Source organism: Eublepharis macularius, chromosome 12, assembly GCF_028583425.1.
Source record: "Eublepharis macularius isolate TG4126 chromosome 12, MPM_Emac_v1.0, whole genome shotgun sequence".
NCBI classification, from domain to species: Eukaryota; Metazoa; Chordata; class Lepidosauria; order Squamata; family Eublepharidae; genus Eublepharis; species Eublepharis macularius.
Genome location: NC_072801.1, coordinates 33,063,883 through 33,088,349, shown reverse-complemented (window position 1 = coordinate 33,088,349; position 24,467 = coordinate 33,063,883). Strand labels below are relative to the sequence as shown.

At 47.8% G+C, this 24,467-nt stretch overlaps 1 protein-coding gene across 1 annotated transcript; it reads left to right on the top strand.

Annotated features, from left to right (window-relative positions):
* The first annotated feature begins 509 nt into the window (after positions 1-509).
* FZD2 (frizzled class receptor 2) lies at positions 510-3,362 on the top strand. The gene has a single exon (XM_054995273.1). The coding sequence runs from the start codon at positions 836-838 to the stop codon at positions 2,498-2,500; it is 1,665 nt and encodes a 554-aa protein (XP_054851248.1). The 5' UTR covers positions 510-835; the 3' UTR covers positions 2,501-3,362.
* Positions 3,363-24,467: the final 21,105 nt, after the last annotated feature.

Sequence of the window (24,467 nt, the reverse complement as noted above, 5' to 3'; positions counted from 1 at the left end):
TAGGAATTGAAGGGGGGGGGATTTTTTTGGACACATTTTCATTGGGTTTGAAAAAAAGTAACAGACTCGAAAATGGGTATTCATTCACATAAAACTCCCTCTGCTGAGCAGCAGGCAGTTGCATTTTACTTGGAAATTGTTTGCATGGAGTAGAGAGAAGCAGCGCCTTGTGCTTTGTCTGTTAGAACTTGGAAAAGCGGGAGGGGGTTCTGCTGCCCACACAGTCAAGGTAATCGGGCTGCTAATAATTATAATAGGGCTGGCGGTGAATAATCATCATCCAAAGTAAATTATTTCTCTTTAAAAGCAGCCACAGGCTGGGAGGGGGAGGTGGCCTCTGATTCCCGATGTCGGTTTTTTTCCCTCTTGGGTGGCTGACCAATCCCTGGGAGGGGGAGGAGGGCTGGTCCCTGGGTTTGAATCTGATTGGGCAAAAGCAAATTTTGGGAAGGGGCTTAGTCCAGGATTCTTTGGCGGAGGTGGGGGTGGGGGGAGGCGGCCTGGAATTGATTAAGTTGGGAGGAGAAAGAAGGGAAGGCTGGGCGAAGCTCGCCTCAGCCCGGGGGCCCTCCTTTGAAACCGACTAATTGGGGAGGGAAGACACAAAGGGAGGCGAAGGGCGCTCCGGAGAGGCGAGCGAGGCAGAGTGGCTGGCGGGTGAGTGGAGTCGCCTCCCGCGGATCACCGGGGCCGATCCCCCCCGCGCCAAGCTCGCAAACTTTTGCCAGGACTCGGGGCGCCGAGGGGAGGAAGCGATCCCCGGCCAGCCTCGGGGAGGGGACCAGGCGGCCGGGCGCCCGCCAGAGCGGCGGCGGCGGGGAGGGAGGCGAGCACCATGCGCCGCGCCGCCGCGTCCTGGGCCCTGCCGCTGCTGCTCGCGCTGGGGGGCTGGGGCCGGGCCCAGTTCCACGGGGAGAAGGGCATCTCCATCCCGGACCATGGCTTCTGCCAGCCCATCTCCATCCCGCTGTGCACGGACATCGCCTACAACCAGACCATCATGCCCAACCTACTGGGGCACACCAGCCAGGAGGACGCCGGCCTGGAGGTGCACCAGTTCTACCCGCTGGTGAAGGTGCAGTGCTCGCCGGAGCTCAAGTTCTTCCTGTGCTCCATGTACGCGCCGGTGTGCACCGTGCTGGAGCAGGCCATCCCGCCGTGCCGCTCCATCTGCGAGCGGGCGCGCCAGGGCTGCGAGGCCCTCATGAACAAGTTCGGCTTCCAATGGCCCGAGCGCCTGCGCTGCGAGAACTTTCCCCGCCACGGGGCCGAGCAGATCTGCGTGGGGCAGAACCACTCGGAGGAGGGCGGCTCGCCGGCGCTGCTCACCAGCGCGCCCCCCGCGGCCGGCCACGGCACGGCCGGCCCGCCGCGCTACGCCACGCCGGAGCACCCCTTCCACTGCCCGCGCGTGCTGAAGGTGCCCAGCTACCTCAACTACCAGTTCCTGGGCGAGAAGGACTGCGCGGCGCCCTGCGAGCCGGCGCGCCCGGAGGGCCACATGTTCTTCAACCCGGAGGAGCTGCGCTTCGCGCGCCTCTGGATCCTGGTGTGGTCGGTGCTGTGCTGCGCCTCCACCTTCTTCACCGTCACCACCTACCTGGTGGACATGCAGCGCTTCCGCTACCCTGAGCGGCCCATCATCTTCCTCTCGGGCTGCTACACCATGGTGTCGGTGGCATACATCGCCGGCTTCGTGCTGGAGGAGCGCGTGGTGTGCAACGATCGCTTCCAGGAGGACGGCTTCCGGACGGTGGTGCAGGGCACCAAGAAGGAGGGCTGCACCATCCTCTTCATGATGCTCTACTTCTTCAGCATGGCCAGCTCCATCTGGTGGGTCATCCTCTCGCTCACCTGGTTCCTGGCGGCCGGTATGAAGTGGGGCCACGAGGCCATCGAGGCCAACTCGCAGTACTTCCACCTGGCCGCCTGGGCCGTGCCGGCCGTCAAGACCATCACCATCCTGGCCATGGGGCAGATCGACGGCGACCTGCTGAGCGGCGTCTGCTTCGTGGGCCTCAACAGCCTGGACCCGCTGCGGGGCTTCGTGCTGGCGCCGCTCTTCGTCTACCTCTTCATCGGCACCTCCTTCCTGCTGGCCGGCTTCGTCTCGCTCTTCCGCATCCGCACCATCATGAAGCACGGCGGCACCAAGACCGAGAAGCTGGAGCGCCTGATGGTGCGCATCGGCGTCTTCAGCGTGCTCTACACCGTGCCGGCCACCATCGTCATCGCCTGCTACTTCTACGAGCAGGCCTTCCGGCAGCACTGGGAGCGCAGCTGGGTCAGCCAGCACTGCAAGAGCCTGGCCATCCCCTGCCCGCTGCAGTACGCGCCGCGCATGAGCCCGGACTTCACCGTCTACATGATCAAGTACCTCATGACCCTCATCGTCGGCATCACCTCCGGCTTCTGGATCTGGTCCGGCAAGACCCTCCACTCCTGGAGGAAGTTCTACACCCGCCTCACCAACAGCAAGCACGGCGAGACCACCGTCTGAAGCCGAGGAGCCTCGCCAGATCGGGGCCTTGGGGGTTTCGCCCGGCTGGGACCGCCTGACAATCAGAGATCGAAGCACGGGGCACTGGAGAGAGAGGCCCCTGGAGGAAAACCGAAGTATTTAAAACTCTTCTAATTAAAAATCTAATTTTTTTTGCTCTAGGTTTTTTTAATTAACTATTAAAGGGTGACTTTTGTAATTAAAATTGTAAATAGTATTTGTAAATTGAATTATATATTTCTATTTAAAAGAGAGAGAGAGAAGAGAACACCAGCAATGATCCCCAAACTTATGGAGAGAGTCGGGAAAGAGGGGAAAAAATTCCCCTCCCCCTCCTTTGGATACTATTTTTTTTCTTTACCTCTACCCTCCCTTCTCCGTGGAGCCCGGGGGACTTCGTGCTGTTTGGCTTGGCCCTTAATGGGACATTTTTGCCTGAACTTTTCATAAGAGCCAGGTTTGTAATCACTCCTCTACCCCCCTCCACACACCTCCCACCAATCCCTCCTTTGAAGACCACAGATACTGGTCTAGTTCCAGGAAGATTTCTTCACGGCTCCTCAAATTTTCCCTCTGCACTTTGGAAGGTTTGCAAGTAATTTTCAGTAATCTACAAAATGGGGAAGAGAGGCTGGGAGCCTCCCCCACTTGCTAAAATTTGGGCCCTGGCTGTGAGGATCTACTTATGATGGTTAGTTGTCCTAAAGAAACTTCTCCTCCAAGGAAGATTTTCCTGCCTTAAGCTGCAGAGTTCTCTTTGTTCCATTTGTACATTTATATTTTTTCCCAAAAGTTTTGTACAAAAGATTTCTTTTTAAAACTACATTTCCTTTATTAAACAGACTTGTTCTTTGCACATTCAGTTTGAGCTTTTTTGTTTTTTAAAACAGCAGCAGCTTCAGATTTCTTTGAGAGGCGCCCCTCAGTCAAATCAAGCAGTTTGATTTGCCAAAGGGATGGACATTTGGGGGGAAGAAAGAAAAGAAAGAGTGCCTACCCCGTCACTCCACACACATGCACAGATAAGAGCTTTTGGTGTCACTTTAGTAAGATGTTAGGGATAAGTATTTTTTCAAGACTGAATAAGTTATTTATGTTTCAGAAGAACTGAAATTTTATTTTACAAAGAGGTTTTTCTTCTTGAACAAGTAAGATACAGAGAGAGGTGTTTTTTTTTAAAAAAATCTGCTTTCAAGGGAAAAGCCCCCTAACTCTTTTTCTACCTCCCATTTTAGCTGTTCTAGTGCTACTGAGTAATTTCAAAAATATTGAGGGGGAATCTTAAATGCCTTTCAGCAGCTTTAATTTCATTTTATTCGATTTTTTTTAAAGCAACACAATGGCAAAAGAGCATTTGTATCCTAACACTGAATTCTAATTTTTATTTGGAAGCCAGTTCCATTGATTTCAATTAACCCAGATTCCGAAAAGTTGAGTGAAATGTCTTTGACCAAATAAGAAGATCAAAATTAATGTGCAGATCTTCCTATGTGGTAATAGCTATGCTTTCCCCTAACACACACTGTTTGCTGAGGAGCTACTGCTACTGGTGCTGTATTTCCTTTGTTTCTTAGCAAGTAAACCTGTTGCAAATTCTGTAGCTTCACTTGGGGAAATGGAAATACCTGATTCTGTGCTTTTTAAAAGAATTCCGACATGAGTGCCATTAAACTTACTGGATCTTATTCCCAAACAGAGGAGAGCAGCTTACTTTAAGAAAGTGCTCCATTGTGAGAAACCAATTTCTTGTATAAAATTTTCAAACCAGTGATTTTTTTTAAAAAAGTTGCAAATTTGTAAATTTGCGATAATTTTTTTAAATGACTTATTAATATCACTCTTTTCTAGCCTTATCCCTCCTCTTTTAAAGGGCTTCATGGAATTTTGATAATTTGATTGATCAGAATTAAGCCACAAACAGAGACACTACTCAACGCCTCCTCAAATTTTTGCGTTAGTGTCTAAAACAGTTTTACTAAGCTCGCTCCAATCCTAGCCAGAAATTAACTAGAAAATTCCATCCATTCTTGTGGGATGGTAACAACTCTGGTGATGTGCCTCTTTAAAGCTGGGGCAGACTGCTGAAGGGTCAGTCTTGGAGTGGGTGGGAGAGACAGCAGAGATTAAGAAAAGAGGGAAGGGGAAATGGCCATTCTAACTTTGCAGTGTTGTCTATATATTTTACACACACACACCCTGCAGCCAAGTTTCTTGCTTCTGGCAGAATGATGCCTGGGAAGTGATACGGTGGCATTTGTTTTGCTTTTGATTCAGTAGATTTTGAAAACTTTGGTGGGGGAGAGAGTGCAAGAGAGCATTGTTGGTGGCAGAAGCATCTTGCAATGCTAGCATGGAACAAAGAGGAGATGACAAAGAAAGGGCATCTTAAAGTATTGTGGAAGTGGGGAGGAGAAAGGGGGTACAGCTGCAGATTCTCTATTTTTTACCTGCTTAATGGAATGAAGGTGAAAAAGGCAATTGCCAGTCCCCCCTCCCCGCAATCTTCTGCTTCTGAGAAGGGAGTGTGGTTGAATGCCAAAAGTCGGAGGGTGACTAAAGCAAACCAGATGGACCCTGCAAGGCTACAATCGTGGGTCTGGTATCAAAGCGGTTCCGCTAGAGAGAGGAGGAGCAAATTCCATCTGGTCTCTTGCGGGGGGGGGGGAGATACACAGTTGAATGGGATGCCACTCTCTGGATTTTCCCTTGGTGTCTGGATGCTTCCTGCCATGCAAGCAGGGACCACTAACGACCTGTGTCAGGCCAGAGAAATCCCTCTACTCCAAATCCACATTCTAGTGTCCTCCCCACACAAATAAATGGTGGTTTGGGGAAAGTCTGAACATTGGGGTGTTTCTCACAACATTTTAAAAAAAGCAGCCCAGTACTTTTGGCTACATAGGCCCTTTATCCAACCCCCCACCCCACCCCCACCCCACAGAAAAGGGTGTGTGTGAGTATGTCTATCCCAGTATTTATTTACGTGACCCAGTTTTGGGATTCCTCCTTCCTTTCTTGTTTGACATCAGCGCCACAAACATCACCCTCCAGAGGAGCAGAGTGTCATCAGACCAAAGGATCAAGGCCTCGAATCCTCTGCTGCTTTTTATCCCCTTCATTTATTGAACAAGAATGGTGTGGACTCTCTTCTGAACCGCTCCTCTTCGAGTGCTTTTACAAACCCAGCCAGAGCGTGGACAGATGGATCTCATTAGTTTCCTTTCTGGCAAAGGCATTTCAGCCGCTCGCCCCACACAAGAAGGGACTACACCCAAACTTTTTGTACACCGCCCCCCCCCTTTCTGGGGCCTGTGCACAGAACGCTTCAGCACAGACCCAAGGGGAGGGAGAAGGGACTTCCTTTGCCAAGGAATGTGGGGGCCATGGTTTGGGCTCCCCTCCCCCTAGTTGGTTGTTAATTCAATCCTTCTGGTTCTGCACGCTTAGAAAAACAAGACCATCTCATGTCAAGACAGTTTATATCAGGCGGGTGCCTGGGTGCCGGTGTTTTTTTAACAAAGGCCTAAAAACATTCCCTCCTGCCCAGCACTGTATGTGTAGCAGCCCACCCCTCCCCTCGCTCCCCCTGGCAAGTGTGGCTCTCGCTGCCAATTTTGAAAAAATGCCTGCAGGGATCTAGTTGGGAAGAAAATAGCTAACTGTCCTCTCTTTAGGACCGATTGAGATTTTTGCCAGATGGCTAAATTTTTAAAAGCGTTTGTATCGTTTTCTTCAAGTTAAAATGGAATGGTGGCAAAACAAGAGAGTAGTTGGGGTGGGGGCATTCTTGCTTAAAGTTGACACCCAGGCTTTGAAATGGAGATTTCTCCCCAGCAAAGAAGCAGCATGCTTAACACATTAAGAAGCCCAGCTGCCGGTAGAAGGGAGAAAAGCTTGGGCAATTTGCAGAGGATTTCTCTACTCCTTTGCCCCCGCCCAGTTCCCCTCGTCCTCCATTTGTGGAAGACAAGAGTGTGTAGCTGTCCATGCAGTAAACTGTTGCAGACCTGGAGCTATTTGGAGGTGGGGGAGGAATATGAAATTCCTCTGCAGCAGACGGGAAGGCTGTCCAGCCCCGCAGACAAAAAAGCCCTTCTTTAAATGACTCACAGTTGCAAAGAGTCCACCAGAGCCTTTTAATGAAAGAGCATAAGGGAGGGGGCGGCTGGGGAGCAACTGGATTCCCAGCCAGGCCTTTTCTTCCAACTCCCTTCTGGGGCTGGAGGTGCTCTTGATTTTACCTCCACATCCTCAGCAGCCACTTCTGCAAAGCCTCCACAGCGTGCAGGACCCCCTCCCTGCAAGAGACCCTGAAGGCTCCTTCGGGGGGGTACTCGACATTCAGGCATGGGCCCCAAGAGCAAGAGACCAAATCTGTCCCAGCAGGGGAGAGACCAGAATAGCACCTCCGCCTCACAGCTGCCAGGCTGGATCCCACCCCTTCAGCACTTGAGATGGGGGAAGTGAACATTTCCAGTGCCTGGGTTCAACCCTGGAATGTATGAAGGGATTGGGGAAGGTGATGACAGACAGAGGAGAAAGAGGAGAAAGTGCTCAGAGGGAGGGCTTCTCCCTCCCGTCCTTGAGGGCAGAGTGATGGGCAGCAGTATTAGCCAATCCAAGGCTGCTTCGGCTGCCAGGCTTGGCCCCTCCTAGGTTTCAGGTGGGCTATCCACCTTCTTGGGTGTTTTAAAAGCACCACAAGAACATTTCTCTGTTTACCCACTCATTCATTGCTTATTTGGAAAATCAAAGGGAACTTATTTTTCAAAGGAAAATTGCTCCAGGGCTTTGGAGCAGGGGAGGTGTCTGGGTGACCTCAGAGGGGATTAGCCAACCAGCTCTGTGCATAGCTGGCCCTCCTGTCATGCTCGCAGAACTGCACCTCCCACCCTCCACCCCCCCATGCTCAACTATAGGGAGGAATCAAGCAATGAAGGGCAGCTTCCTTGCTCCAAAAATGTCACCTCCCCTTTCATCCAAGGAGTTGTCTTTCCACTCACTGCTCATTAACCATAGCAAATACCCAAACATCAAGACCTCACCCCCTGAAACTTAAGCGGAAAATCTACTCTTTGCATTTTAATGTAGCTGTTCCTTTTGGGAAAGTGTGTGTTTAAAAAGTAACATTCACAGAGCGATCATATCCTTGGGTTACACTCACTGGATTGTTTCTCAACTCCCTTGTGGCAGCCTTCAGAACGCTGCGCTGGTGGGACAAAATGACACCAACCCTCATGCAGCCAGGAGGCTTCACTGGTGAATCAGGAAACTTGGCAGAGCTGGGGGCGTGCAAATGAGTCGCTCACAGGTCAGTCCTGCCCCTGATGGTGGTGCAACAATGTACCTGCTAAAGAGATGACACGGGCGGGGGGGGGGGACACCCATAGAAAGCAATGGAGAACTTCAACCTCTGTCCCACTTCTACCCCGCAAACAGAGCAGAGGATTGGACTCTAACCAATTCTACAGCTATCACTGGCAACTCCACCAGCGGTAATGGTGAAATCAAACTTTGTACAATCAGGAAAGCTTGAGGGGGTTAAAGGCAAAGAGTTTTCTTCCCAAACACCCAGGGTTTTTTTCCAGCTGGAAAGCGGTGGAACGGAGTTCTGGAACCTCTTGAAAATGGTCACATGGCTGGTGGCCCCGCCCCCTGATCTCCAGGCAGAGGGGAGTTTAGATGGCCCTCTGCGCCACCGAGCAGCACAGAGGGCAATCTAAACTCCCCTCTGTCTGGAGATCAGGGGGCGGGGCCACCAGCCATGTGACCATTTTCTCCGAGGGCAACCCAATGAGTTCCGCCACCTCTTTTCCCAGAAAAAAAGCCCTGCAAACACCTAACAAGTATTCCTATCTCAAGGCCCCGGCTACAAACACCAAGAAGAAGCTGAACTGCTTTGCTGCAAGTGCAACTAGAATAGCAAGAAGACAACACCCCAGAGAGCTAAGGAAAGGGAGGGACACACAAGCAAAGGGTAGGCTGGGCCTCAAACCACTTCTTCTATCCTCTCCCCCAAAATCCCTCAAAAAAACGAGACGGGAGAACACTCAGCTGCTCATAGACATCCGGTGACTACACTGGTGGGAACTTCATAGTGTGTGGTTCCTTAGGAGAAGATGCTGGTGTCTGTGCCAAACAACTTGCCCAACGCTCATTGAGAGATGCCTCTGAAGTTCAGGGCAGTGCTTGCATGCAGAATTTAGGAGCACACATAGACAGACAGACAGAAATACTAAAGTTGCAGTTAACCATTCTCACCCTGGTAAGCTTAAAGGGAAGCTGTCTCCCAGAAGGAAGACAGTTAATTTGGGCTGCCATCCGAGTAGTTGGGCGGGAATCTTTTAATCTTGTTTAGCTGATCATTTGGAATTTCTATCTTATTGTTATTGGGATTGAGTCAAGGAATGCCACTCCCTCTGCATTCTGAGACTTCTGGGTGATCAGTTGTTTTCATCCTATTAAAATGGAAGCCTGACCTTGAACTCAATTGGTGAGGACCTGAATTCCCCCCATTCCTGGTCTTTTCATGGGTCTCCTTGGGGGCTGCACAAGCTACTTTTTAGCAGCTGGTGAGCTACCAATAGCTCTCAATCTACTTGCTGGAGACTTCTCGTCTATTTTATAATATCATCTCTCTTACCAGGTATCCTGTGTATTAACTTTTGAGGATTTGTCCTGGGTCATGAGGATCTCAGGTCATCCAACCTGTTGCCCCCTAACACACTTGAACACATGAAGCTGCCTTATAATGAATCAGGTCATTGGTCCATCAAAGTCACTCTTGGCTACTCAGACTTCCAGCTGCTCTCCAGGGTCTCAGGCTGAGGTCTTTCTCATCACCTGCTTCCTGGCCCTTTTAAGTGGAGGTGCTGGGGATTAAACCTGGGGCCTTTTGCATGCCAAGCAGAGGTTCTACCATCAAGCCAACCATCTCCCTTCCTGAGTTGTCTTTGCTGGTCTTAGCATCGATGCTTGAGACCCCTAGGTTCTTGGTCCTGGGGGACTTTAATATCCATGGGGAGGTGCTGCTATTGGGTACAGTTTATGACTTCAAGCCTGGAGGAAAAACCCTGGCCAAGAACAACGGAACATAAGTTGCAGCTCATTGGAAGGCCTAATCTGTGGTAATGATGTCAGCAAAGAAACAATACTTTTCAACCACCATCATGTTGGCACAGACCCATCCAACAATGCTGTTTGGGGTGGTCAGTGGCCTTTTGCATGCTCAGCCCCAGGAGCAGGAGCAGAAGCAGAAAAAGCAGAAGCAGAAAAAGCAGAAGCAGAAGAAGCAGCAAAAGCAGAAGAAGCAGAAGCAGAAGCCTTACAGCTTCTGAGCAATTGACTAGGCACCTTGTGGATAGGATTATCCAATCCTTTTTTATTTTGTTTATTCTCTCCTTCTTACTGTCTTCTATTCCTTTTTCAATTTTTGTTTTTAAAAATCTTACAACAAAATCCAGTTTAAAAAAAGATAAAATTATCTAATCCAATGTGGATTCCATATTAATGAGAGTTACGATGCATTTTCCTGAATTTTCCATTTGCCTGGTGGTGGCCAAACAACTCCAGGCATTCTTGGAGGAATTTGAGTATTTAGATTCAGACCAAGCGATGGCCCAGAAATTGGCTTGGCTGCCGTGTCGGATGCCCTGATAGACTGACAGAAGATCATGGGCTTGTTGGTTCTCTAGGACACCTCAGTGGGCTTTGATACCATTGACTCTGGTATTTTTCCCAAATGGTCTGGCTGGTCTAGGCCAGGATGATTTAGTGCCACACTGCTTCTACTCCTTTCTTGAGGGCATGAAAGAACTTCTGCTCAATCCTGTGACTGTAAACCTATGGGGGTGCCACAAGGATTATCTTGTCTTTGATGCTTTTTAACATCTATAGAAAGCCACTGGGGGAGATTATCTAGAGATCTGAGGCATGGCACCATTGGTAATGCGCAGCTCAATCTCTCTCTATCTCTCCGTTCCAAGAAAACTCAGGGAGAGAATAAAAATGCTAAACCAATATTTGGAAATGGACTGGATGTAGGTTCTAATTAAAAAGGTAAAGGTAGTCCCCTGTGCAAGCACTGAGTCATTACTGACCCATGGGGGGGGGGGGGAACGTTGCATCATGGCGTTTTCTTGGCAGACTTTTTGTTACGGGGTGGTTTGCCATTTTTATTTTATTTATTTTTATTTACGTCATTTATTAGTCTGCCTTTCTCACTGAGACTCAAGGCGGATTACACAGTATGAGGTTAATAAAGTCAGTATCATAAGTACATTTCAATACAATACCATAAGGTAAACATATACAAGTTTAAAGACATAGCATTAGCAAGGATCCAAGACCTTCCCCAGTCATCTACAGTTTACCCGCAGGAAACTGGGTACTCATTTTACTGACCTCGGAAGGATGGAAGGCTGAGTCAACCTTGAGCCGGCTACTTGGACCCAGTTTCCGTCAGGATCGAACTCAGGTCGTGAGCAGAGCTTGGGCTGCAGTACTGCAGCTTACCACCCTGCTCCACAGGGCTCTTTTAATAAATTGAATTGAATCTTAATCCAGACAAGACAGGAGTATTTTGGGGTGAGCACTATGGTTGATCCAGGAACAGTTCTCCTAATCCTGGATCAGGTTGTGCTCTTCTTGAAAGATCAGGTATGTGATTTGGGTGTAGACTCAGTGCTATGTTTGGTCAAATGTCGGAATGTGGCTAGAACACATTTTGTCAGCCAAGTCTTGTTTGTCAGTTTTGACTGAACATTTTGAGGAAGGCTGGCTTGGTTGCATTCATACAGGCATTCATTAGCGTACAGACTTGACTACTCTAACACGTCCTAAGTGGGGCTGCCTTTGGCAACAGTTCAGAAACTTCAGTTTGTTGAAAATGCAGCAGTTACGGTCCTTATGGGATTGCAGTGATCTTATCAAGCAGGGATTGCAGTGATCCTATCAAGCAGTGATCCTATCAAGCACAATTGATCCTATCAAGCTGCACTAGATTCCAGTTTTTTCTGTACTCAATACAAACTGCTGGCTTTGACTCTTAAAGCCCTACATGGCTTTGGCCCACAGTACCTAAAGGACCACTTCCATCCATATTATCCAATCCAAAATTTGAGGTCTGCACAGGGTGGGGTGGGAGGTTTCCTCTGGAAACCAATGCAAATTTATCTGATAAGGAACTACGGGAGGAGGGCCTTCTCAGTTGCTGCCTCCCAACGATGTTCTGACAACAACTACATTTCTGCAGGCTTCCGGCAGGATCTGAGGACCTGGCTTTTCCAGAGGGCCAGTGAGTTAAATGAATTTGTCAGATGGCCTTGAAGGAGGGGGAATTGAATGCAGACCCTAGGGTCTTTATACTGTTGCTTTTATTTTACACTTTAGCAAAGTGATTTCACTTTGGTTCTGTGGTTTTAGAATATTTTGTAAGCCTCGCTGAGGACCATTTGGTTGAAAGGTGGTCTGTAAGCACCACTGATGTTTGCCTGATCTGCCTGCTGGTGGGGCTTGCTCTGTTCCCATCTTCACAGAAACATTCTTGGTGCAGCCAGCCACAAAGGGTGGTGCATGGACCATGCATTATTGGTTGTATGCCTATACAATCACCTGTGGCCACAGTGTGTCTCCTTTTCTTCCCTTGCAATCAGGGATAACTGACCAACCATCTGGTACTCATCCTGGTACTCATCCATGGTAGCAGTAGTAGGTAACAGTGTCCCCCATACAGGATGAGGATCAATTGTGCCAAACTTCCCCCCCCCCAGCCTGAAATGAGGAATGGCAGGAAAGGTGGGTAAGAAAGTGGCCTGAAAAAATAACCAGATGGGGCAGTTGTGCCAGCCACTTCAGCACTTTCTTGGGTGTGTGTATGACCAAACTGCCACACTCCTTGGGACAGAGGGGCAAACACTGGACCTCTTACATGCTCCACATGAGCAGCTTCATAATGCCCCATGAGTGAACCATATAGTGTTAGGGTTGCCAGCCTCCAGGTAGTGGCTGGAGATCTCCTGGAATTACAACTGGTCTCCAGACCACAGAGATCAGTTCACCTGGAGAAAATGGCTACTTTTGGGGGTGGACTCTATGGAATTGTGCCATGCCAAGGTCCTTTCCCTCCCCAAACCCCACTTTCTCCAGGTTTCTCCAGGTTTCACCCCTACAGATCTCCAGGAATTTCCCAACTTGAAGCTGGCAACCCTATATATTGTCCCCGTATCATTTGCCTGTTGCTGCATGGAGTAGGAGCCTTGGATCCTGGCATGGCTGCTGACATCTTTTCCCTCCTGTTATTCACAGGACATCTGCATGCAGTAGGCAGTACCCTGTGGAGGTTACCTACACATTTCCCAGGAGAGGCTGAAAAACCACCTCCTATTTTTCCCTTTCCTTTTCCACTGCAAACTCACAGGGCTGATGGTTTGCGGGTTCATTCTTCCTTGTGCTCTTACTCTCTTCCCACTTGGCCACAAAACTCACCGGGTGACCCAGGGGCCACTCACATGTCAAATGCTTACCTTGGAGGATTGTTGTGAGGATAATATGGAGGGAAGACTGTGTATAGTGGCACCTGGAGCTCTTTGGAGAAAGGGCAGGAGTAAACTTTTTTTCTTTAGCTGCTTGCTTGCTTTTGGCATTTGGAAGTTTTCATCTTATCCACCCCTCAGCTAACCATTTTTAATCTTATTGATCTTCTTAACCCTGCCTCTTGTATGCAGCCACATTTTAATCCATTAGCTGACTGCTTACCAACTGTACTACATGTGAAGGAAACAAACTAAATATAGTACAAAATGAGAAAGAAATTTAACTATTGTAATGAAACTTGCTTTAGGCACAGTGAAAGGACATCAATGGATTCAAAATGTAAGTAATAATAAACAATAAAGCAAACGTTGCAACAACTCAAGCCGCTGTTGTAAATCAACAAAGTATGAAGTCCTTATGGTCAAAATAATTCACAACACCAAAGTCCACGTGGACCTGATTGTTGGATGGATGGGTTATGTCCTTAGGGGTGTCCCGACTTTCTCTGCACCACTTGTAAAAGAATAAATAGAACAGGAAGAAATTATCAATCAATGTATGGATTTGATGGTTACTTACCTTGGAGACTTACCTGTGGGATGTTCTTAGGGTTGCCAGCTCTAAGTTGGGAAATTCCTGGAGATCTGGGGGGCGAAACCTGGAGAAAGTGGGGATTGGGGAAGGAAAGGACCTTGGCATGGCATAATTCCATAGAGTCCACCATCCAAAGTAGCCATTTTCTCCAGGTGAACTGATCTCTGTGACCTGGAGACCAGTTGTAATTCTGGGAGATCTCCAGCCACCACCTGGAGGCTGGCAACCCTAGATGTTCTCCTCATGTGGACTTTACCGCTGTGAATTATTTTGACCGTAAGGACTTCATACTTTGTTGCTTTACAACACCTTCTTGAGTTGTTGCAACGTTTGCTTTATTGTTTATTATTACTTACATTTTGAATCCATTCATGTCTTTTCACTGTGCCTAAGCAAGTTTCATTACAATAGTTGAATTTCTTTCTCATTGTGTACTATATTTAGCTTAATTTGTTTCCTTCATGTGTAGTACTCTACTCATTTGTATACTTGCTGTGGGTGAAGGTGCCTCTCTTTTTTGTTTGCTTACAAACCATGCCTTGCTTTAAGACTCTATATGCAGAGTGGGTGAAGTTTTGCAAGGAATCTGGATTTAAAAAAAAAATATTTTATATAGTGTAATCAGGGACGATGCTTTGAATTATTGTTCTTAAAGTGATACATCACTGTATCTTAAAAAAAATTGAAATTTTAATTGAAAAGAAAAAAAGCCTTGTAAACAATAAAAATAAACATATGATAACAATAGTGTCTTATATGGTGTGGGGGGACACCACTGAAGGAGGGTTGGGGTGGGGAGGAAAGGAAACGTGATCTTTCTTTCTCCATAGTGGGCAGGGGGCTGTTAAGGAAATGCTGGCCTTGCCTGGCTTGGGATTTAGGTGAGGTGACTGGGCTTTGATGTGAACAAATTCCCCCTGCTATGTTTTCCCAGCTGGCCTGGCCTGGCTTCTGGGAGAAGTCAATTAAAATGCAGAAACTGTCTCCCCTTGCTCCTGCTGCCACTATCAAATCACTGCTCCACCCTCTGTCCAACGCCCAATGTGTCATTTCTCAAGACTGGCAAAGTAGTGAGAAATGTCCAGTTCATCACACTTTTGGCCCTGCATAAAAAATGTCAAGTAGGGCGAGTCAGAGAAGATGCAACTGGTTTTGCACAACTGAATATTTCCCTGATGAATGCTAATTTGGGAAGGAGAGAGAGGGTATGAGAAGGGGAATCAGGGTGTTCTGCTAGATGGGGTCACAAAGTGCAGCAGAGCAAAAATCACCAGGCAATGTAGACACCACCCAAGGGCTGCAGTTTCTCAACAGAAGCTTTCCAGTCACCCTTTTGTTGTGGTCAGAAGTCATGTGTGATTCCCTCTCCCTCCTTCCTCTTCTAAAAAGAAAGAGGAAGAAAGAGAAGATAATGACAGTACAATTTATGTTAAAAAATACAGGCTGCTAGCATCCTGGGTATACTGCTATGATCCACCTCTTCCCTGAACAGGCTATGGGCAAGCGGTCTCAACTTCAGTTTTCCATCTGGAATATGAAGATAATGATATTGTATGGATTTACAACAAAAGTACAAATATTAGTAACTTTGAATATAGGAAAGCATAATATAAGTAAATATTATTTAGCACCTTATTTTTGTTATGATATTATAGAGCTGAGCAATAGATTTAAATCTTTATAGTTTTGTCTTGGGGATTTTCTGTTTCACTTGCTATGAAGAACTTACTAGAAATGAATGAAAAAAAGTTGCTAAAATTGAAGGACCATATTACTCCAATTTAAGATCTTGGAAGCAGAGATTACGAGGCAGTAGAGATTGTGTGGCTAGATTTAGGCAAGGCAACTCATTTGCAGAGGAGTCCAGCAGTCTTGCCTGGTTGCAGAGGAGTCCAGCAGCGTTGCAGTGTGCTGTGTTTTCTGAGCTCTTTACTGCCACTTTAGAAAACGAAGATAACATCAACAAAAGGGCAGATTGAAAAGGTGGAATGGGGGAAGAAGTCAGTGTTAAAACTGGTGCCTCCAGTTCAGTACAGAAAGGTTAGCACGTGGGGATGTGGGAACTAGTCTGCATTTGTATATCAGAAACTGAAAGAACGGCTATGAACAGGCCCACAATGAGGTGAAAGAGAATGACTCAGCAAGCATGGAAGACTCAGAGCCAGACTACAAGTGATGCCTGACATAGGTTGGACACTTGTCAGCTTCCCTCAAGTTTTGATGGGAAATGTAGGCAGCTGGGCGGAATGTTGGACAAGTGACAGTTGAAAAGTCCATTGGACAGCAGTTGGAGAGCCAAGCTGCAAGACCAGGACACCTACATTTCCCATCAAAAATTGAGGGAAGCTAACACGTGTCCAATCTGTGTCAGGCGTCACTTGCAGCTTGGCTCTCAGTGTTAATGGATGTCTAATGTCTAATGGATGGAAAGCTGGACTGTGGTTCCAGCCTCACCACTGCCTGTATCCACAGAGCAATCTGGGCCACTGTTTCTCAGCCTCAGAGAGCTAGCCAGTAAAATGGCAAGCACAGGGCCCTGCTACACTGCATTCTGGAGAGGGCAAAGCAGAGACAAGAAGAGAAAGTCTACAAAACAAAAGCAAATGGAAACGGCTCTGAAAACAAAGGATATCTCCCTGAGTTCTTTAATGGAAGAGCAGGATAATATAAGTGCAACACAAACCTCTTCTTGCCTTCTGTTCTGTCAAATCCCATCAAGCTGTTCCTTCCAGGTACTATTTGCAGGGGACAAGGGCCCTAGAGAGGCCTGCGGAATGACGTCCTTCCTGTGGAGGCTTGTAGAACTCCATCTTGGTTAGGCTACCTTTCAACTGGTTAAGGAGATGTGGGGACCCTTTTGGTCCATTTTGATCTAGCATATTGTTTTAATCATGTAGGTATGAACACCACACTTGGGATAGAGCGAGGTACCAGACTGAAGGTTTGGCAGGAGCTCTGTTCATAAACTGAATGAGAAGTTGCTGTTCCATAAATTTCGAATGGGATTGCACTCCCTCTGAAAAATGAGTTTTGCAACATCAAGATACTGTTAGATCCAACCTTGCAATGGCATGTCCCAACAGCATCCACAGCTCAAAGCTTTTGCAGTTTTGCCAGACTCGTGGCCCTTCCTAGTGGCCTTGTTCTAGCCAAGTGCTTTTCAGATTAGACTGTTGCAGTGTGTTACACATGGGGCTGCCCATGAAGACTGGAAATTTTCATGGATAAAGAATTTGGGTGTCCAAATCTGCACTGGCTACTGGTTTTGGACATGATTATAAATGCTAGATTTGATCTTTAAAGCCCTACATTTATTTTTCTAAAGCATTTGTATGTCAACTTCCCACCCAACTTAGGGTACTGTGGGAATCCTGTTGATGTTACAAATCACCTGTTCCCATATTATCCTTCCTCCACATTAAGCCCATTCCCTGAGGCCCTTCTAAGTGTGTCCTCCTTAGTGGGTGGGGGAGGGAATGGCTGAAACAGCTAGACCAGTGGTACTCACCTGGCACCTCACAGAGAGCCACATTCACAATGGTCATTGACCAAAACAGCCATAGTTACTCCCATCCTTGGCATGAATCCTGCCCCTCAGGTAGGCTGGCAGCTTACCCCTTCCTCTGGCTGCAGTAGTTTCAAGGTGAGACCCACCTGCCAATCAGAATCCCTACCAGGCAAGGGCCTTTCCCACTTTCTTGAAACACTGGCTAGGTATCACACTGGGGAACAGTGCTCAGAAGAGCCACAAGTGGCATGTCAAAGAGCCTCATGTGGTTCCTGAGCCACCAAAAGAGTATAATCAAGCTAGACCATTTGACTTCATTCCAAACACTGTCTCCCAGGCCCCTGGACTGTTATTTTTGGCATCCCTTATAAAAAATTGTTCTTTAGCCAGGTCCATTTGATTTAACTTCTATCTTTTCATTTGCCTTGCTGAAAATTCTTGATAATCCTTATGTTGCTTTTTATTCTTATGTTTTTTTTTAACTTGGTAAGCCATTTTGAGTAGGTGTTTGGAGAGGCAGCATATGCATTTTCCAAATGTATAAAAGTAGCTTGATAATGGGGTGGATCTATCTACGTTTTAGTTTTTTTGGGGGGGTGAGGGATTTGTTATAGGTTGTTCTTAAACTATTTTATGAACCTTCTTGGAATTCAGGTTTGATAGAGAGGCAGGATATAAATGTGGGGGGAGTAGATAAAAGACCCCCCTCCCTTTGGGGTTTGCAGAATGTGAAGATACTCCAGTTGCCAGAATAGATATGCAGAGAAATCTGGCGTCTCCCAGGAAAAGGTCATGACCGATAACAAAAGGGCAACGAGGCCAGTTCCACCCCACAGCCAGGGTGGAGAGGGGGCTTGAGACAAGCCTTCAGGACTGGCTGTCCCCCCCTCACCTAGAAACAATGTGGGGGCTGCTGTGTCAAGCAATTATCACCCCCAGGCCCAGGCAGTGTGATAAAAACTGAAGCAAGTGGGAGAGCAGAAAGGCAGCATCCACTGCCCTTGGTCTCCCATCCAGACTGCAGCGGCTGCCCTGCTCCCCCTCAGCTGAAGGAGGTTGCAAAGAGAAGAGGAGCCGCTGAAGGCAAGACTCCATGGCAATGAGATCAGTCCTGCCCAGGGCTTTTTTTCAGCTGGAACATGGTGGAACGGAGTTCTAGAACCTCCTGAAAATGGTCACATGGCTTGTGGCCCCGCCCCCTGATCTCCAGACAGAGGGGAGTTTAGACTGCCCTCCGCGCCGCCGAGCGGCATGGAGGGCAATCTAAACTCCCCTCTGTCTGGAGATCAGGGGCAGGGCCACCAGCCATGTGACCATTTTCAACGAGGGCATCCCTCTGAGTTCCACCACCTCTTTTTCCGAAACCCCCCCCCCCTGATCCTGCCCCTCTGCTAGGTCAAGCTGGAAGCCGTTCTTCTTCTAAGTCAGTGAGTCCCAACTATATGGGTATGGTGGTGACCCACATTAAAAACCCTGCACAAATAAAACTGCAGAAATGTGTAACCCACTTTCATAAGGTTATTATGACCAACTTTTGGTTTAGGAAACACTAAGTGGCTCGAAGAGGTGGAAGAAGGTTTCCAACTTGGCTGGGAAGAGTGGTAGGCAGTTACTCAGCTCCCCTTTCCAGTATTGTGGTGCCAGATCCAACACATAATTTTGGACTGACCATACAGCCATGAACTAGGATGTTAGACAACTAAAACTTGATTGTTGGATGCATGTAGCACACAACCAGGGCTCATTTTGAGGGGGAGCGCACAGGAACGCAGTTCCCGTAGTTCCCCCAAAAGGTCACATGTCAGGTGGCCCTGCTTACCTGACTCTCAGCCATTTGGGGCCTGTTTCGGCCTGGATTAGGCCTCTGATGGGTGGTGGTGGATCACTCTCCCATTCAGCAGCGGCTGGATCCTGACCATTTTGGGCCCCTTTTTGGCCATTTTCATCTCCTTTTTGCTATTTTGGGCCCAATTTCGGCCCTGAATGGCCAGGATTGGGTCCAAAACAGCCAGGATAGGTGATGCCAGGGGGTGTGGCATATGCAAATCAGTTATGCTCATGACACATTTCCGGTGATGTCAAGGGGTGTGGCACATGATAATGAGTTATGCTAATGAGTTCCTCCCGCACTTTTTCTATGAAATGACCCCTGCACACAACACATAAGTAAGCTATTCCAACATACCAAGGCAGATTCCTTCCCCTTCTCAATAACTTGAAAAAAAAAACAAAAAACTATTCATACATAGTATGATCCATCATGGGGCGAATCCACATTACTCATTCTAAGTCGCATGTTCCCCACATTCCCCACGCAATCCCGAGTGCCGGTCACATTACCTCATTAAACAGACGCATTTCATTCGCATTTCTTCCGAATATGTGGTCACAGGTTTTCAACGGGAGTTTCACGGTGGCCGTGAATGGGCCAATGCGCAATTTACGCGGTTTTTTTAAAAACCACCCCCCTTCCTGTCTCTCCGGCCGTTCCGAGAGTTCCTATTGGCTGATTCAACTTGCAAGTGCTCCGTAGTCTGCAAAAGACGGTTTTTGACTTCATAGCATTGGATTTATGGATTATGCTGTTTCTGAATCAAATCTGGTAGTTTGAAAAATCATTTTGGGGTGAATCCATCCTCAGAATGGACTCGCGAAACTTCCTTTTTAACTGTTTTTTATTTTTTTTAATTTTATATTACTGTAATATCGAAATTACAATATCCTTATAAGGAAATACAATATCCTTATAAGGCAAGATCAAAATAACGGAAAAGTAATTTAAAAAAAAAAGGCAGGAAGATTTGTTCCCTCCCTCAAAAGCGGAAAATGCGGGTGTGAGGTGAATGCGGATTCGGCCAGTGACTATTGGGAACATAATGACACTCCAAGGAAGTGAAACGTCAGTAAAATTCAGGCACTGAACTGTCCTGCATAGGAAATGCCCACGAAAGCTTCCTACATGCTTCCAAATTTCCAAAAAAGAAACGGGAGAGAGCCATCAGTGCTGTCAGTGGGGGAAAGAGAGGCATCATTATCTTCAATGATGTTTCTTTATAAGGCAAGATCAAAATAACGGAAAAGTGCGCTCAAAAAAATTTAAAAAAATGGGCGGGGGAAAAAAGGTCCCGCCCAAAAAAGTGGTTTTCGAGCGGCCGTGTGACCGGAGGGACGCGCGAGAAAGATGGATTGGAAGCAGGAATGTGAACGAAGAGGAAAAAATCGCGGATTGGAGGCAAACGGAAGATATTCGATAAACATGCGGGTAATGGGTGAATGTGGATTCGACCATGGTGTCCTGGTTAAAGGAATTAGGACTAGGGAGACTCAGGTTCAAATCTCTCCTCTGTCGTGAGGATTGCTGGATTGTCCTGAGAAGAATAAGCAGGAAGGGAGACCCAGGCATGCCCAAGTTGCTTAAAGGACTGGCAAAAGAGAGAGAGAGAGAGAGAAAGATTGTACCATATCCTGATACAGTAGACCAATCGTAGGCTGATGGAATGGATTAGGCATGTAAAATCACCTTTTTTCCAGGCTAGCATTTTAGTATTTTAGCTGTGTTGTGCCATGTTAGGGATGGCACAACACATAGGGAATGTTATTGTTTGCAAATCCTCTTTGAATTTTTAGGAAAGGGCAAGATATAAATTCTCTTAAAACAAAGAATGAGTACTAAAAGAAACTGGTATTTCTATGGAAATGGAGAATGTTTTGACTATTTAAAATAACCTTATATAGCCAAGCCACAATTCTTCCTAGCTCCCTCTGGGCCAAAAAGCATGAGGGTGTTAAGGAAGGTTGATTTACGCTACACCCCAGGAAAGGAAGGCCAATCCAAGAACTGTTGAGACTGCAGCAAGCACCCCAAGAGAGGGGTGTGGACATTGACTGTGTCTCTGAAAGTGGGGGCAGCAGTGATGGACTATTGGATTCCTGTCCAGCGCCTTGCTCTTCTTTTTATTCCCTGTCCTCCCCCAATTTCTTTTAACCAGCTCCCCTCCTTCTCCATCAATTCCTTCCCCCCTTTCTGCTGCACCCCTCAGTGCCAAGACAACAGGGGAGAGGGAAGAAGGGAGAGGCGGGCTGAAGTCCTAGAGAACAAAGCTCTTGTAAGGGGGGGGGTCTATTTCCTCTCTTCAAACAACTCCAGATGCGGGGAGACAGACTGGGCCAACAGCTGAGGCCTGGGAGGAGGCCAGGAAAGGGGGGGAGGGTGCTGGTGTGCGTGTTTGGGGCGGGAGAGATGTGCAGGTGAAAATGAAAAAAAAAAGAGCAAGCAAGGAAAAAAAGTGTAAGATGACGGAAGAAGGAAAGAGTTTAAAAAAAAAACAGAAACAGCAGAGGGAACAAAGACAAAGAGCCAATCCAGAAAGAAAAGGGGGGAAAGGCCCAGGTCTGTGGGGAAATGAAGCTATTGGTGGGGGGGAGCGTGAGAGGGAAGCTAGAAAGGGGAGGAGGAGTGAGAGAGGGAAATGTGGTGCTATGTATAGAAAGGGGTGATTGATGAGTGCCCAGCATCGGAATATGTGTCTACATTCCACAACATTTTCCTCAGGCGAGGAGAAGCCCGGAGGGAGGGAGGGAGGAGGGGGCTGTGGCACATGCAGCTCTCCCAGAGACGTTTACAGCAGGAAGGGAGCCTAGGCTGCCAGCACACGCTCACACACAGACACACAGCTCACGCACAGGAGGCCACAGGGCATGTGGGCACCTCATGGGGGGGACACACAGGCCAAGCTAGGATAGACCAAGAATCCTTACTATTCAGAGTGGCATTAATTTTAAATTGTAAGCCCCCAAGCCAGTCTTTTGACTGTGGTTGGGGAATAAATACAGAGCAGACAACTCCTCTGATCCGGCAGCAGAAATGACAACAAAACACAACAAAACACTCTTAGGCTCAGGACAGGCCAAAGGCACAGGAAGCTACACCAGGTCACAGAATTTGTTTCGAATCAAAGATGGGCGACAAGGTAGCCCTATTGTCCACTTAAGATGGCAGCAGCCCCCACCCCTGACCCTGACAATTCCATCACTATCCAAAAGTCACAAAGATGCTCCTGATGAGTCCATATTATTGGCTGCCAGGAAAAGCCTACCAATCAGGTTGCCAGCTCCAGGTTGGGAAAGTCCTGCACCATTGGGGGTGGAGCCTGGGGAGGGTGTGGTTTGGGGAAGGGAAGGACTTTAGCAGGTTATAATGCCAGAGTTCACCCTCCAAAATAGCCATTTTTCCCAGGGGATCTGATCTCTGTGGTCTGGAAATCAATTGAAATTCCAGGAGATTTCCAGGCTCCACCTAGACAATGGCAACCCTTGAGTGCCAGCTCTACCACCACAGGCTTCCATAGTTCAGTCATAAAGGAAGAGAGTTCCCAGGTCCCTATACCTTCCAAGGGAAACAAGGTACAAGGTGGGATCAAGAGCTTCCAGGCACAGAGGCACAGGTCACAGGGAGTGGCGAGCTAGGTTGCTTCCATGCGTCTTCCTTTTATCCTTGCACTCAGGTAATAGGCTGCGATGCAGGTATTCCCTCTTCGCCTGATGGCAGTGCCTCGCTCTCAGACCTCAGTCCTGCCTGGTGCTGAGCTTGCAAGCGTGCACTCCTACGTCTTTCCCAAACAGCTGCCCTTGCTCGGTTCCTCTGTCTTGTGGCTGACTTGCGGGGGCTCAGGCCTCCCAGGTACCAGTTTCTCCTCTGCTAGTGCGAGCCCTCATCCAACGGCTTCCTCAGAGATCTCTGGCTGTGTTACTTGCCGCTCCATCGAAAGCTCTTCTGGAGCCGCGGCAGGCTCCGTTGCAGGCTTCTCTGGTATAGAGGCTGGCTCTGCCAGCTCCTCTAGCTCCTCGTCTTCCGAAAAGGACTCAACCATGGGTGGTAAGGCGATGGGCCGAGGCTGGCCCATGACACCATGTAGGATTGCCAGGTCCCCTTACCCTCCTGACGGAGGGTAAAATGTTCTACTGTTTTACTTTGGGAGCAATCCTGCTCAAGCAGATCTCTGGAGAGGCAGCCTTAAACATGTTCTAAATAAATATATCGAGCCCCATTCCACACCCTCTGGCATCCAAGATACAGTTTCCATGGCTAGAACTTGTATCTTGCTTGAGGTAGGCTATAAAGGCTGTAGATTTCATGAGGTTATTAGTCTCTGACTTAGCTGAGAAGAAAAGATTAGGATGTCCCAGTTATCTTGGGCTCACCATTCACTCCAAAGAGTGCACATTTAGTTACTAGAGCTACTTTGCAGGCATGACTTAATAAAAATAAGAACGTAAGAAAAGTCTTGCTTTCGGATCAGACCAACAGTTGTCTAGTCCAGCATCCTGTTCCATATAGCAGCCCACTAGTTGCCCTAAAGGGCCAACATCCAAAACACATAGGCCAAGGCCTTCTGCTGCTGCCGCCTCCCACAACTGGTATTCAGAATTTGACTGTCTCTGAATAAGGAGGTTCTCTTAATTCACCATGGCCAATTTGGTGTAGTGGTTAATAGCAGCAGGACTCTAATCTGGAGAAGCAGGTTTGATTCTCCACTCCTCTACTTGAAGCCAGCTGGGTGACCTTGGGTCAGTCACAGCTCTCTCAGAGCTCTCCCAGCCCCACCCACCTTACAGGATGATTGTCATGAAAATAACAACAAATTTTGTAAACCACTCTGGGTGTGGCATTAAGTTGTCCTGAAGGACAAAATATAAATCGAATATTGATGTTGTTGTTATTATTCCACATTTTAATCACTCCTTTTTGCCAATAGAAGAGGAGGGACAAGCCCTGGGAGGATGGCAGCTAGGCGGGGCATTCTTTTGCTGCTCCTTCTCCTGACACGCACCCTGAGCTCTTGAATCCCAGATGCCATCATACTTATAACTGCCTTATATTTAACATACAGTTCTGAAGTCAAAGCCCCCCTACCTCCCTTTCACTCTGTGGGTGCTGCTTGGCCTTGCTGCATCTTGATGACCTAAGGGCATGTCTGGTTCTCCTTGCATCCTTTCTGGGCCCACTGCAAGGCATTTTCCCAAGACTTGATTTACATGTTCTGCGCTTGAAGCTCAAGTCGGAAAAATAGTGCAGTGGGGAAGTTGAAGCCCCCAGCTCATGTGCTGTGGTCGGTCCCCAAACGGGCCCCACATGTTTGGGCATTGACTCCCGCATACAAAATCTGTATAACATGTTTGATCAAAATTCTCCTTGGCAGACCTGGGGAGGATGCAAGGATAATGGAATATATAATTAGGTCCTGAGTTGCAATGCTCCCCAAGGGTTTTTTGGTTCATTTGATTGTCTTTTTGCATGCAGGCTAGAAAGGAGATCTAAAGTTTTGAATACAT